At 36.0% G+C, this 13,812-nt stretch overlaps 1 protein-coding gene across 3 annotated transcripts in view; it reads right to left on the minus strand.

Annotated features, from left to right (window-relative positions):
* Positions 1-9,762: 9,762 nt before the first annotated feature.
* The window catches only part of LOC114334057 (choline transporter-like 2), a 257,905-nt gene continuing 253,855 nt past the window's right edge, over positions 9,763-13,812 (minus strand). For all 3 annotated transcript variants that reach the window (XM_028284063.2, XM_028284065.2, XM_028284064.2), the window contains one exon: positions 9,763-10,049. In XM_028284063.2, the coding sequence (XP_028139864.1) occupies positions 9,952-10,049 (98 nt within the window). In that variant the 3' untranslated portion in view covers positions 9,763-9,951. The remainder of the gene's footprint in view (positions 10,050-13,812) is intronic.

Raw genomic sequence — 13,812 nt, forward strand, 5'->3', positions numbered from 1 at the left:
ATATGTTTGTAGTGTAATCCTGTTAACTTTTCTTTTATACGGTAACAAACGGCCGGGCCTACAGCACTTATCCATCCCCATACGTTGACCGAGAATCCTCGCCTAGTTCTTAAATGATGCGTATATTGTTCATCATACCTATGATTTCTCGGCCTATAAACTCTTACTCGGCTATTTTTATATGACTGAAATACTTTTTCATCGGAAAATGCAACCCTAGAACAAAAGTTCTCTTCATGATCGTCAGTCAAAAAAGGTTTCCTTGCAGCTGCACAATTTATCAGTCAACTTGCTTTAATTCTTCTATGTGTAGTGCAAATACTGCCCGAAAACGCTGTCTCTTCGCCAGCTTTTTGAGCTGCGGCTAAAGGAGATTCTCTCAAATAATTCAAATAATCTACTAACGTTTCATCCTGTTGATCTGTGGAGATCTTCTGCCCTCTTGAACCGCCCAACCGTGATATAGAGTGAAAATTATCCCATCTTTGTTTAATTTTCCATGTGCACATATGGTTCACGATCAAATCTGCAGCAACTTGCCTGAGGGACCAACCTTCTTCGAGTTTGGCAATTGTTCTTGCTTTTTGCGGATCATTCAAATGTGTTCTAATCATTTTGGAGTAGTTTGTGATGGTTTTATTTTATTTTTCAACATTCTCGAAATTTTTGACAAGCATTGTAGTACATTCTTTCACAGTTTTTGCTGTAAATTTTAAAGAACCGCTTGGATTGACATAAAATTTGGCATACGCATAGCTAACATGTCAAAGAAAAAAAGTGATATGGTGCCGATGTGTGCTTTTGCCCTGGGGGTGAATTTCACCCCATCTCGGGGGTGAAAAAATATATGTCCAAGACAAGTCCCGAAATGGATAAACTGACTAATTTTAAGCAACTTTTGTTCTACCGAGTTTTTTACCAAATCAATACTTTTCGGGTTATTTGCAAGTGAATATGTTCATTTTTAAACAAAATAACTACGTTTTTAGACGGTTTTTCGCAAATAACCCAAAACGTAAACATTTTGTCGAAAAAAATAGTCTTAGCAAAACTATAGCCTATAAAAAAGTGAAAAAAACGGTGTATATATTAGGTCTCTATACCTAGCAGAAGCAGAGTTATAGCTAATGAAAAATAGATTCATATTCGAAAAATTCCAAATAGAATAATTCAATGTGAAATATCCAAATAATGAAGCATTCTTGGGGAAAACACATTACAACTTTTTCAAAGTGTTTAAAAAAAGCTTTATTTCTGCTTTTATAAAAAACATTCTAGTATCAAATGTAAGCAAGTTACGCTCAAAATAAAGTTGGTCCCTTTTGTTTTGGCAAAAAAAAAATCATTAAAATCACCCCCAAATTAGCAACTTAAATGAAATTTATCGTTACCGCTTCACAAGTTACTTTGGTTATGTTGTGTTTATATGATCTGTAAGTTTCATCGATTCAAAGTGCTTATTTTTGAAAAAAATTGGTTTTAAAATAAAATTTTTAAAAATTTAAATTTAAAAAAAAAATGCTTTTTTCAAAATAACTTAAAAATTGTTAGAGATGCCAAAAATCTTATACAATAAAAAAAGTCGGCTTTACTTTTCTGAATATTTTGTATTTTTTTGTTTTTCTGTAAGACAAAAGTTGGTTAAGGTGTTTCTAAATTTGCATACACTGGTGATAAGTGACTCGTTCAAGCCCTTTTAACTAAAGCTCTTTAAAAAATAAGGACTTTGAACCGATGAAACTTACAGATCATATGATCAATACATACGCGAGTAAAAAACTTGTGAAGTGGTAACAAATAAGTTCATTTGAAATGCTAATTAGGGGGTGATTTTCCAGATTTCTTACCAAAAAAAAAGTGACCAACTTTATTTTGAGCGTAACTTGTTTACTTTTGATGCTAAAAAACTTTTTTAAAAAACAAAAATAAGCATTTTTTAAACACTTTAAAACAATTAAAATGAGTTTTCCCCAAAAAAAAGTGCTTCGTTGTGTTGTTATGACACATTAAAATATTCGATTTGGAATTTGACGAATATGAACCTATTTTTCATTAGCTATAACTCTGCTTTTACTAGGTATAGTGACCTAACATATACACTATGTTTTTCACTTTTTTACGTGTTATATTTTTGATAAGAATTTTTTTTGACCAAATACTTACTTTTTGAGTTATTTGCGAAAAACCGTCTAAAAACGTGGTTATTTTGTAGAAAAAATAACATATTTTCTCGCAAATAACTCGAAAATTATTAACTTGGTGAAAAAACTTTATAGAACAAAAGTTGCTTAGAATTAGTAATTTTATCCATTTCCGGACTTATTTCAAACATATATTTTTCATCCCCAAAAGGGGGTGAAACTCACCCCTAGGGCAACAGCACACATCGGCACAATATCACTTTTTTTCTTTGACTTGTTAGCTATGTGTTTGCCAAATTTCATGTCAATCCAAGCGGTTGTTTAAAATTTAGAGGTTTTGCAATATTTTACCTTTAAAGAACGTAATTGACTTTTTGAAATTTTTTTACTTTGACATTTATCAAATCCGTACTACACTGCAATTTTACAGTATTACAATATAAAAATTAAGGTGTAAACTATTCAGTGATCGTACAACATACAGTTGTCCACGAATCTTTACCCGTGCGCCATCATTTAAAGCATACGAAATAAGCCGATGATAAATCGGAAATTGAAATTTATTAAACGCAACAGCAAGTGACAGTAAGTGACTTGCTGTTACGTTTAGTAAATTTCAATTACCAACTTAACATCGACTTATTTCGTATGATTTAAATGATGACGCACGGGTAAAGATTCGCGGACTCAACTGTATCATTCATTCATTTATTCATTAAGCATTACAATCCTTAGGGATTATAGCTGATGCCATGGCGTTCAAAGTCCTATTCTTGGGTGAGGTGGATTACTCCTCAGTCATTTATAGTTTGCTGTGTGTCTTTGCTGTTGTCGTGATTCTTTTCCATTTCTTCCTGTCCTTGCACTGAAATTTCCAGTCGTTCACATTAACTGCTCTTATATCTTCTTCTACATCATCCATCTATCTTCTTCTGGGTCTTCCTCTACACACCTGGGCCATAGTGGTGTCCAGTTAGTTCTGTTACTCCAGTGAATAAGTGGGTCAATTTTGAATAGTTTTCAGGAGACGACTTACAAATTTTGACAACATGTCATAAATCGATTTTATAAGATGGAATGCTAAAACTTTACATAAAATTAAGATAGAATACAAACATATTATTGATCTCATTTTGTAACTGCTAGGTAAGTGATTAGGTTAATGAGATATGAGAAGATATGAGACTTAACCATTTATTCACCGTCGACTTATCCAGTTATTCACCCAATATGTTAATTGAAAATAATTTAATCTATGTATTTTATTTTTCGGTTTAATGACTTTAAAAAGAATATTTATTTATTTAAAATTTAACAAAAACAATTTTATAGTTTAAAAAACATTTATTCTGAATTAGGTTGTATATCTTTGTCAGGATCCAATTCCTCCAGCTCAGGATCATTGGCGACATCCTTTTTCGGTTTCAGATTTTGATAAAATGCATGGAATGAAAGATCTATTAAAGGCAATAATAAGTCTTTTTTCTTGTCTGTAGCTATCGACACTCATTCCGTGTTAATGTTAGGTAAACAAAATAATATAGTTGGACGTCTTCTATGAGCAAAATTTATTGTTTTAAAAAGATGTTCTTGTTTTAATGAGCATCTAAATGAAATTTGGGCGCCGCTTTAACATATTGAAGCCATTGGAGTGGTTTCCACAGAAACATCTCGCCATCATTATCAAGTTTTTTAATAATCTTGATAATTTAAGGGTCATGTTTCGTCACAAGTGAATTGGAATCGAAGAAATTATCTTTCAACATCATTAAAATTTCAAAGGGATTATTCTTCTGTTTAGCAATTCTGATTACTTGTATCCAGTCGTTAAGATGATTTATTTAGATTGTTTTTTCCTAAGGTGGGCCCATATACAGCCCACCTAGGGTATATATTTTATTTATTTATTTATTTATTTATTTATATTATTAACTATTTTATCTATATTTTTATTTATTTATATTTATTTATTAGTCAATTTTATTTATACTTTTTTATCTATTTATTCATTTTATTTATATCAAATTTTAATAATTTTAAATTTATTAAAAATGGAGAATCCGATGTAGGGGCGACTCTCGGGAACTGAACCAAACGGACCTCAAGGATCAACCTGGTATACGGATATTGCAGGTGAATGTGGGCAGGGCTCGAAGAGCACATGACCTTGTCAACGCAAAAGCCTGCATGCTAGAATCTGACCTGCTCATCGTCCCCGAACCGAACAAAAAGATAACCTCGGAAGGTGGATGGGTACAAGACAACGGAAAAAATGTGGCGGTGCTCATTAGAAATAGGGATCTAGGAGTGCGGGGTATTGTCAGGGGCGGAAATCATATCCTCATTAAACTGAGGGACTTTAGCCTTCTGGCATGCTACGTATCTCCGAACATCCCTATGCAGAGATACCAAAGCATAGTAGACGAAATAATGAGTGCCGCTACAAACGAAAAAGACGTCATCGTTGCCGGGGACATCAACGCGAAGTCAAGGTTGTGGGGTTCCCCCATAAATGATAAAAAGGGGGAACTCTGGAATGAATGGATAGCCCAGGCTGGCCTCCAAGTTCTGAACAACAACAAACCAACTTTTGTGAGAGGGGCCAGCCAGACACACATCGATGTAACATTAGCAAGTGAAGGGCTATCCCGCAGAATACACGACTGGGATGTCCTCGACGACCAGCTGTTTACCCACCACCGATACATTAGGTACGAAATTAAGGTGAAGGGGGGAATAAGACGGTCGATAGGACACACTGACATCTATTTTAACAAAACCACGTACCTATCGGAGGTCAGAAAGATCAACGAGGAAGAGATTTCTGACCTTGGCCAACTAAAAAGAGCACTAAAAGATGCAGCAAAGTTGGCCACCGTGAAGAAAAAGAATGATAAAAAATCCCCCTATTGGTGGACGGATGAGATTGAAGGTCTACGGGAGAGATGCCTCAGAGCTCGCAGGAATTATACGAGAAGCCAGGGCAGCCTCGAGCTCAAAGAAATATACAAGGAATTAAAGAAAGAATTAAATAAAAAAATAAAACAGGAAAAAAAGGAAAAGTGGCAGGTCCTTATAAAACCGTTGGACGAAGATGTATGGGGCGATGCCTACAAGATAACCATGAAGGCCCTAAAAATAATCGCCCCATATAAATTGGATGAGGACCAGCGGATGGAATCGGCTGAACTCCTCTTTCCAACCAAAGACATCCAGAATTTTATAAAAATATTTCCAAATATGGTGGAGGAGTTCACAGAAGAGGAAATAAAAACCGCTGGTCAAGAGATGAAGATAGGGAAAGCTCCCGGCCCTGACGGGCTGCCACCAGAGGCAATCAAGATAGTAGCAACGGAGAAACCAGGTTTGATCAGAAGAATATGCAACGACCTACTGCAGAAACAAGAGTTTCCCAAAGACCTAAAGGAAGCGAACCTAGTTCTGCTCCTAAAACCTGGGAAACCCCCGATTCGGCATCCTCTTATCGGCCAATATGCCTCCTAGACTGCCTTGGTAAGTTCTATGAGGCGCTTATCAAGAAGAGGCTGGAGAGCGTGTTGGAAGATGAGAGAGTGCTATCAAACCAGCAATATGGATTTAGAAAAGGCCGATCGGCAGTCGATGCCGCGGCCTGGATAAGGGACACGACTAGAGTAAGCAAAAAAAAGTGGGTGGTCCTTGTTCTATTGGACATTAAAAACGCTTTCAACTCGGCAAACTGGGGCCTCATTATAGACAGAATAGTCGAGAGTGGGGCTCCGGAGTATGTGTCCAACATAATAAAGGACTACCTATCTGAAAGAACCGTATGTATATCCAAGAAAAAGAAGTTGAAAATGACCGCGGGTGTACCCCAGGGGTCAGTCCTGGGACCCTCACTGTGGAATATATTATATAACGGGGTACTAGAAGTAAACACGGAGAGAGGAGTAAGGGCGATTGCATACGCGGACGACCTGGCCTTACTGGTCGAAAATGATTGGGGCATAATAGAAAAAGTAAACCGAGCAATAAAAAGAACCGCGGAATGGATAGAAGAAAATGATCTAAAACTAGCAGTAGAGAAAACGGAAGCGATAATCTTGAGGGGACCGAGATATAGAGAAAATATATTATTCCAGTACAAAGACTCTGTAATAAGACCCCAGAAAACAGTTAAATACTTAGGAATAACTTTTGATGACAAAATGAAATTCGGACCACACATAGAAGAGGCATGTCGGAAGGCGGAAGAAAGGACCTCCACACTAAACAAATTAATGCCAAATATAGGGGGTCCTGGATCACAAAAACGAGTAGTAATGTTACAATCAATCATGTCCATCTTACTATACGGGGCCCCAGTGTGGCACGAGGTTCTAGAGATGGCCAAATACAGAGACATGCTTCTTAGAGCACAGAGGAAACCTCTGATCAGGGTGTGCAGCGCGTACAGAACCGTTTCAACCATTGCCTTACAAGTGGTGGCTGGGTCTGTGCCGGTGCACATCCTGGCCAGAGAAAGGGTCCGAATGCATCAGAGGGGCAACGGGGCAATTGGTTCAGGGACACAAGAAAGAAAGAGGAGCTTGGAGATGTGGCAGAGGGAATGGGCAACTGAAGTCGGAAAGGCTGCCTGGACGAGATGTCTGATTCCGGATGTAGTGAAGTGGTACGAGTGCCGACATCGTCGCGTCAACTACTACTTCACACAGTTCTTGACGGGACATGGATCGTTCAGGAATTACACCTTCCGTATAAGGAAAACGGTGGATGATCTATGTCCTGGGTGTGGGGTGGTGGATGACGCGCGGCATGTCGTATTCGTGTGCCCTGCATATCGTGCGGGGAGAACTGAGCTGCAGCTGGATCTGGGGTCTCCTCTAGGTGAGCCACAAGAGCTCATGGATAGAATTATCGGAAGCAAGAGGGACTTCGACTTGTTCATTGCTTTTGTCACAAAAACCATGAAGCACAAAGAAGAAAAAGAGAGACGACTACATGCGGGATGACCCATATTACATATCATATTATTTATTTAAAAATAAAATCGTTTGTGTTGTGGTTGGTAGTCAGCGGGGGAGGACCCTATACACCCTAACCACGCTGACTGCCTATTTAATTTTATCTATTTTACTTTTTAGCTGATTTTATCTGTTTATTATTATTATTTTATCGGATTTTATTAATTAATTTATTTAATTTTATTTTTAACTCTTACCGTTCTTTTATTTTCACTTTATACTTTTTCCTGTTCATGTTCTCTATCTTTTCCTTCTATTCTCTGTTTCTCTTTCTTTTATTTTCTCTTTTTCTCCCTCAGCTCTTTTATTCTTGTTTCTTTTTCTTATGTTATATTTGTTCGTATAGTTGTGGGGCAGTCAGTGGGGAAGGACCTTTTACATCCGACCTACACAGACTGTCCCATCTTAATATCAGAGTGAGTGACTGAATGGGTGGATGAGAAGGCGTGCATAGATGAAAGCATGAATGATTGGAGTTGCTCGTAGCTGTCAACTGGCATTCTTTGGTTGGTTCCATCTTGGTTTGGGTGGCGTCCTGGCTGCCCCACTACCCCGCGCGCGGCGACCAGTCTGGTTAGGCGCGCGGGGGCGGGGGGCGGCCAGGCGGCCGGCTAATCCGTGGTATACATGCTGGGAGTGCCGGAGGGGAGCTATGAGTAAGGTCGACGGGTCAGATATGCTCGCTAAGAGCGGTTCCGGACCCGCCGGCTGGAGAAAGAGGAGGTGGGTTTAGTCGGTAGGCGGCCCGGCAAGATAGAGATAGGACGGGCTGAATCCGACACACCTGAGACACCTTCCCAGACGGTCTTAAGAAGATTCCCACCTCCCAAAAAAAAAAAAAAAGATTGTTTTTTCCTGGCCCTTTCAATAACGGAGTGGTCAGTATCACACTCCCTATGCGTATGACAAATAACCAAAATTTTGTGGTGGACCTTCAGGTTTGCTTTTTGATTAACAAAATTAAGAAACATTAATGCAACGACATTATTTTTAATCTGACCACCACATGTATCTAAATAAAATTTTACTTCGGTTTTTCCATAAAGCAAGTGTGTTAAAAATTATTAAGGCAAATAGCAAGTTGCTTTGGCTGATTCTCTGTTACCATGTCATGCATCATCATCACGTAGCGCTACAACCCTGGGTGGGTCCTGGCTGACTGTACAACTTTCTTCTAATTTGTTTGGTCTTCCATCAACCTAGGGTCAAATGGGATGTTCATTTTTCGGAGATCTGCTTAGATGTTATCGGTCCATCGTATACTGGGACGTCCGAGTGGTCTTTTGCCTGTGGAAATCTCCTCCCATACCAGTCTTGTAAGTGTCTCGTTATGAAGTCTGTGCACGTGGCCTGTCCATCATAGTCGCTGCGATTTAATTTCTTGGACAATATTGGTGTCATTGTAGAGTTCATGCCATGCACCGTGAGGTTAAAGCTCCACAGCTGCCTCTTGTGGAAAGAAACTGAGGTTCTAAGGTAAGGAGTAGGCAGGCACTGTTGCAAGTCAAATGCATAAACTCCTTTCGATTGATTTTCTTTAGCAATTGCTTTGTCTTGATTTTTCTGCTCATAAGCAAATTGGGCCGTGCTATGATGTTCGTCTCTTTCGGCTATTAATTGGGTTTTAGTTTCTCCTTCTGAGGACAATTTAATTTGTACATTAAAATTGTCACGTTTGTGACGTGTGCTGCTTTGGTTTTTTAAAATCCAAACTTAAATCACGAAAGATTTTAGTGTAAATAGTTAGGCAAGCAGAAGATGCTCGTCCTTCCTTATACAAATCAAACATTTTTAAAATAGTCAAATTGGACGGTAAATTTTTTATTAGTTCGATTTCGACAATAGTGGCTCTAGTATGTGGGAAATGACAAGATATATCTGCTTTAGATTGTAAATTAGTCATAAAACGTCGTGATGTAATAACTATAACTATTATAGTTAACCAGTTACGCACAGTGGCCAGAGTGGACCAAAAGACGTCAACTCGAGTTAACCTGTTAAGCACAGTAAACGATTATTGGTCATAACTGGGCAGGTCAATTTAACCATTTATTTCCTAAGATATTATTTTATTAAGTTTTTAGGTAAGTCGACTTAATCTAAATAGTACATTAATTTGAAAGATGGACAAAGATACACATACGTATAACTTTGGCTAGAGTCCGCTCACAGCTTAACTACTTATTCACAACATCTGAGAAGTCATTCTGCACCCATTGGTGCACTTAACCAATTTTGGCAAAAAATCGACTTAACCACTTATTCACTGGAGTAACAGAGTTATCCTTCTCAACATATCTGATTGTGGGCGTCCAGCATTTCTTCTTGTCTACATTTCATGTTGGTATTTTTTCTTTGTGGTTTTGATGACTATTTTATCTATTTCTTATTTTTTATGGGCCAGGGTATGGATCTGTTTTCTCTCAGCGGCGAGACAATATTATTTGTCTTCGTTGCCATGTTTTATCTTCTTGTTTTGCGCGTATTACGTGTTAAATGAAATTATGTTGCCTCTAGTTTTTTTTTCAATGTCTTCCATTGTAACTCTTAATTTTTACTATTAACAAATTGCGATTGTAAATTAGAGATAAAATAGGTCTAAGCAAAAAAAGACAAAATAACAATATAAAATACATTTTTTAAAAACATTACAATTACACACTCTAAAATATATTATACATTTGATTAATCTTTTCAATTTTATCTTTTTTGGCATTCGTCATAGTCTAAAGGTTCGTATCTACTGTATTTACTTATATCACAGATATTCTTACAGGTAAAATTGTAAATACTGCCTTACAATTAATTTAATCTATTTTGTTCTTCTTTCCAAATATTTTCATTAGACTCTTGGACATGTAGTAAGGTTTTTCTGGAGATCCATCGTTTCTTTCACAATCTTCCACTGAAAACAAAATGTGTATTAATTAACAATTATTATATTATATCTTATATATTATACAGTAAGCGCCACGCTACTAGGTACACAGATAGGTACCTAATTGCTATGCTTATGGGTGTCCGGTCCGTTCTCAGATGTGACTTTCATCCCTGTCATGTTACTGTCAAGAAACTATTAAAAATATTTGTCTCTCCATAAAAAAAAATATATTAATTAATAGTATTGTTACTCTGCTTTAAAATAACTTTATTCAAACACCAAGAATATTCAGAGGCGGATTTGAAGATTTGCCGCCCTGAGCTATTCACAATTTTCCGCCTTCCCCCCTGCCATTTTTTACTTTTTTACCAACATTTGCCGACCCCTGAATTATGACGCCCTGACCTATAGCCCATTCAGCCCATTTGTAAATCCAGCCCTGAGAATATTACAATACTTTAAAACTTTTACAACTTTAACAAAATGACAACTATAAACGTCACATACAGCTTATCTATTATTTGTCAACTATCTATGTTAATATTCAGTTTCTATACATTTTCTGACGTTCTAAACGCCACTAGACATAAGCAACCACTTGCAATAAAAATTGCAAGAAGTGAAGGGTCCAGGACTGTAATAGCTCAATGTTCCTATGTATCTTCCTATGTATCTAGTAGGGTGGCGGTTACTGTATATTATAAATAATTAAAATATAAATACCAGTTAGTTCAATTTTTTTACACTTTTATGTATTATAATCTGTTTCCGAAAATCATGCAACCATATATGTTTATCATAGATTAACATATCCAGTCACGAAAATTCTTTTAACAAGAAGCCAATTTGCCGACGATGTATACAGAATAGAAATTACTGGTTGTATGTATAATGTGTACTACTGTGTACCTACAATATAAATTTTGAAAGAAAATTTCTTTGATCTCGCTTAAACAACAGAAATAGTCGAAGACTTCTACAAAACCTTGTAAAGCTCGTAAATCCAGCCTAATGAATCAGCAAAGAACATCAAAAGAAAAATAAAAACGTGGGATCGGAGGTACTACCAAATATAAAGGATTTCGAAATAGAAAAAGCTTTAAAAGAGCTAAAAAGTAATAAAGCTCCAGGACACGACGGTATATTCGGCGAGTATTTGAAAACAAGCAAGACAGTAACAAGAGTCCCTTTACTCACAAAGCTATTTTAAATAATGTCTTCGTAATAGCAAAATCCCTAAAGACTGCATTCAGATTCTAGTAGTACTCTTACACAAAAAGGGGAAAATATGACCTTGAGAAATATAAACCTATAGGTATCATTGCTCTCAAGTATACAAACAAAACAAGAAGAAACAACTTTTCAAAATGTAAACTTCGAAAAAACCTCTTTTCATTTTTTTATGTTTTGATTAACTCTGGATCTGGTATTTTTTGAACAAATAATTCACGCAGTGTTTGTATATATTCGACATTCTGAATGAATATAGGTGAGATTTTTGTAGATTCAGTGTTGTGTCTCATTAGCTGCTAAAGGGCTGTACATAATGATCGTTGGCATACAAGCAGCTTTACATCAAGGCTATGCAAGTCCGTCTTGCATGGCACATCTCTTGCCTAGCCTAGCCTTTTTACATCAGAGCCGTTTTTGTGCAATTTTGGATATCACTTTCATTATTGACAACAACAGAAATATACCAAACTTATTATTAACTTTAGATATTTCAGTTGAAAATTTCAGTCCAACATTAAATTTATTATAGTATAAATCACAAATTATTATTACTATCAATAAATAACATTTAAATTTATAAAATAAGCTTACATTTTATTCTAAACTGTAAATTTTGTTATATTGGCAACATGAAATTTGAAAACTTGCATCAAACTAGTATGAAAAATAGAACATGTTTTAATTTTTCGTCTAGCACAGGAATTGTATGGAAATAGTGCGTGGGCATGCGCAGTTGCATGATCTGTCTTGCATGGCTCTTGCCTAGCATGAAAATAGCATAATGTAAAACTGTCTTAAGATTCTTCAACCAATATTCCTAAATAATGTTTTGCTTTATAATTCTCTTCGCAAGATTATCTTCAGAATAAAGATCTCTTATCATTAGAAATTAACGTCCGGCCTATATTATGCTGACATGATTGTTTATTTATTTGTATGTTGTAGGTACGATATTGCGCATGCGACTATCAGCTGATCGCGTTCTGTCGACGTCACAATGAGAGTAGCCGCTGTTGGAATACATATGTTTATATGGGAGTTTTATCGATTTTTAGCATTTGGGGAGATTTTTGTGAGATTTAAGTTGATTAGTAGGCTTGTTCGTAAGAAAGAATTATTATTTACCCCTTAATGTATTGTCTTCAAAATTAGTTTATTTAAAAAACAACTGAAGGGTATCTTAAAATAAGTTTGTTGTAGTTTATTATTCTGAGATGTTAGATAGTTTAAAATTTATTGTTTATAAAGTACAGCTTTCTTAAAACTTTTGTAAATGGATGCCGTTAATAAATAAATAATGGACAAATTACTTTTGAAATTTCATTCGGTCGACAAATTATTGAATTTGATAGAAATGATTGAAATTTAAAGATGGATAACTATATAATTATGTATAATATTGATGATTTGATATTCTATATAAATTATATCCAATGTTCTTAATTACAATTTACGCTATATTATATGTCGGTATATTAAATTAATATTTATTGACGGAAAACTCCATTTTACAATTAAAATTAAAAGTCAAAATTAAACATTGAACACAAGTTAACTTACATTACTTACAATTAAACTAACGACATCAAAAAATTAAAATCAAATTAAAATAATTCACGTGAAATAGTCCTTTTAAAAGCATTTAGTGTGACTCCCATAAAGTCTATATTTGGAAACTCATTTACACTAGAAACAATTCTATTTAAAGGCATATTTTCTGCATGACGTGTATTGCACGATCTAGCGGATAGCAAGGGACATCTTCTCAAATTCCTAGCTGGAACATAAAAATCTATTCGACCCAGAATGCTAGGTGCAACAATAATACCATTTAACACCTTAAATACGAAATTAAGGTCAAAGTACCGCCTGCGATCCTCTAGATGGTGCAAATGAAACATCTGCATGACCTGGCTGGAATTCAATTGCATTCCTCTAGTACCTAATCTATACCGCAGATATCTAACGAATTTATTTTGAATCGATTCAATTCGATATTTGTGATTCTCATAACTTGGACTCCAAATCACTGAACAATACTCTAGTAATGAACGAACATAACTCAAAAACAATCTCACAATTACAAGCAAATTATTAAAATCGTATGACATTCTGATGACTAACCCTAATGTCCGATTAGCACGCGCAATAATGGCATCATAATGGTCCACGAAACTTAGCTTACTATCCAGCAACACACCTAAATCCTTAATTACCTGAACCCTAGATAAATCCACATCTCCTATCTTGTATTTAAAATCACTGGTGGTCTTATTACGTGAAAAAATAATATATGAGCATTTCGAAGCATTCAATCTAAGATTATTTTCCTGGCACCAATGTACTAAAGAATCCAAGTCTCTCTGCAAACCCTCACAATCAGATTCTGACCTAATGCATTTAAATATCTTCAAGTCGTCTGCAAATATCAGATATTCAGATTTAAAGTTCCTACCAATATCATTTACCAACAACAGAAAAAGCTTAGGACCCAAATGGGAACCCTGCGGAACCCCTGACACGGCTTCAAATCCATTAGAAACACATCCTGCTG

The sequence above is a fragment of the Diabrotica virgifera genome, chromosome 1 (genome assembly GCF_917563875.1).
Source record: "Diabrotica virgifera virgifera chromosome 1, PGI_DIABVI_V3a".
NCBI lineage: Eukaryota > Metazoa > Arthropoda > Insecta > Coleoptera > Chrysomelidae > Diabrotica > Diabrotica virgifera.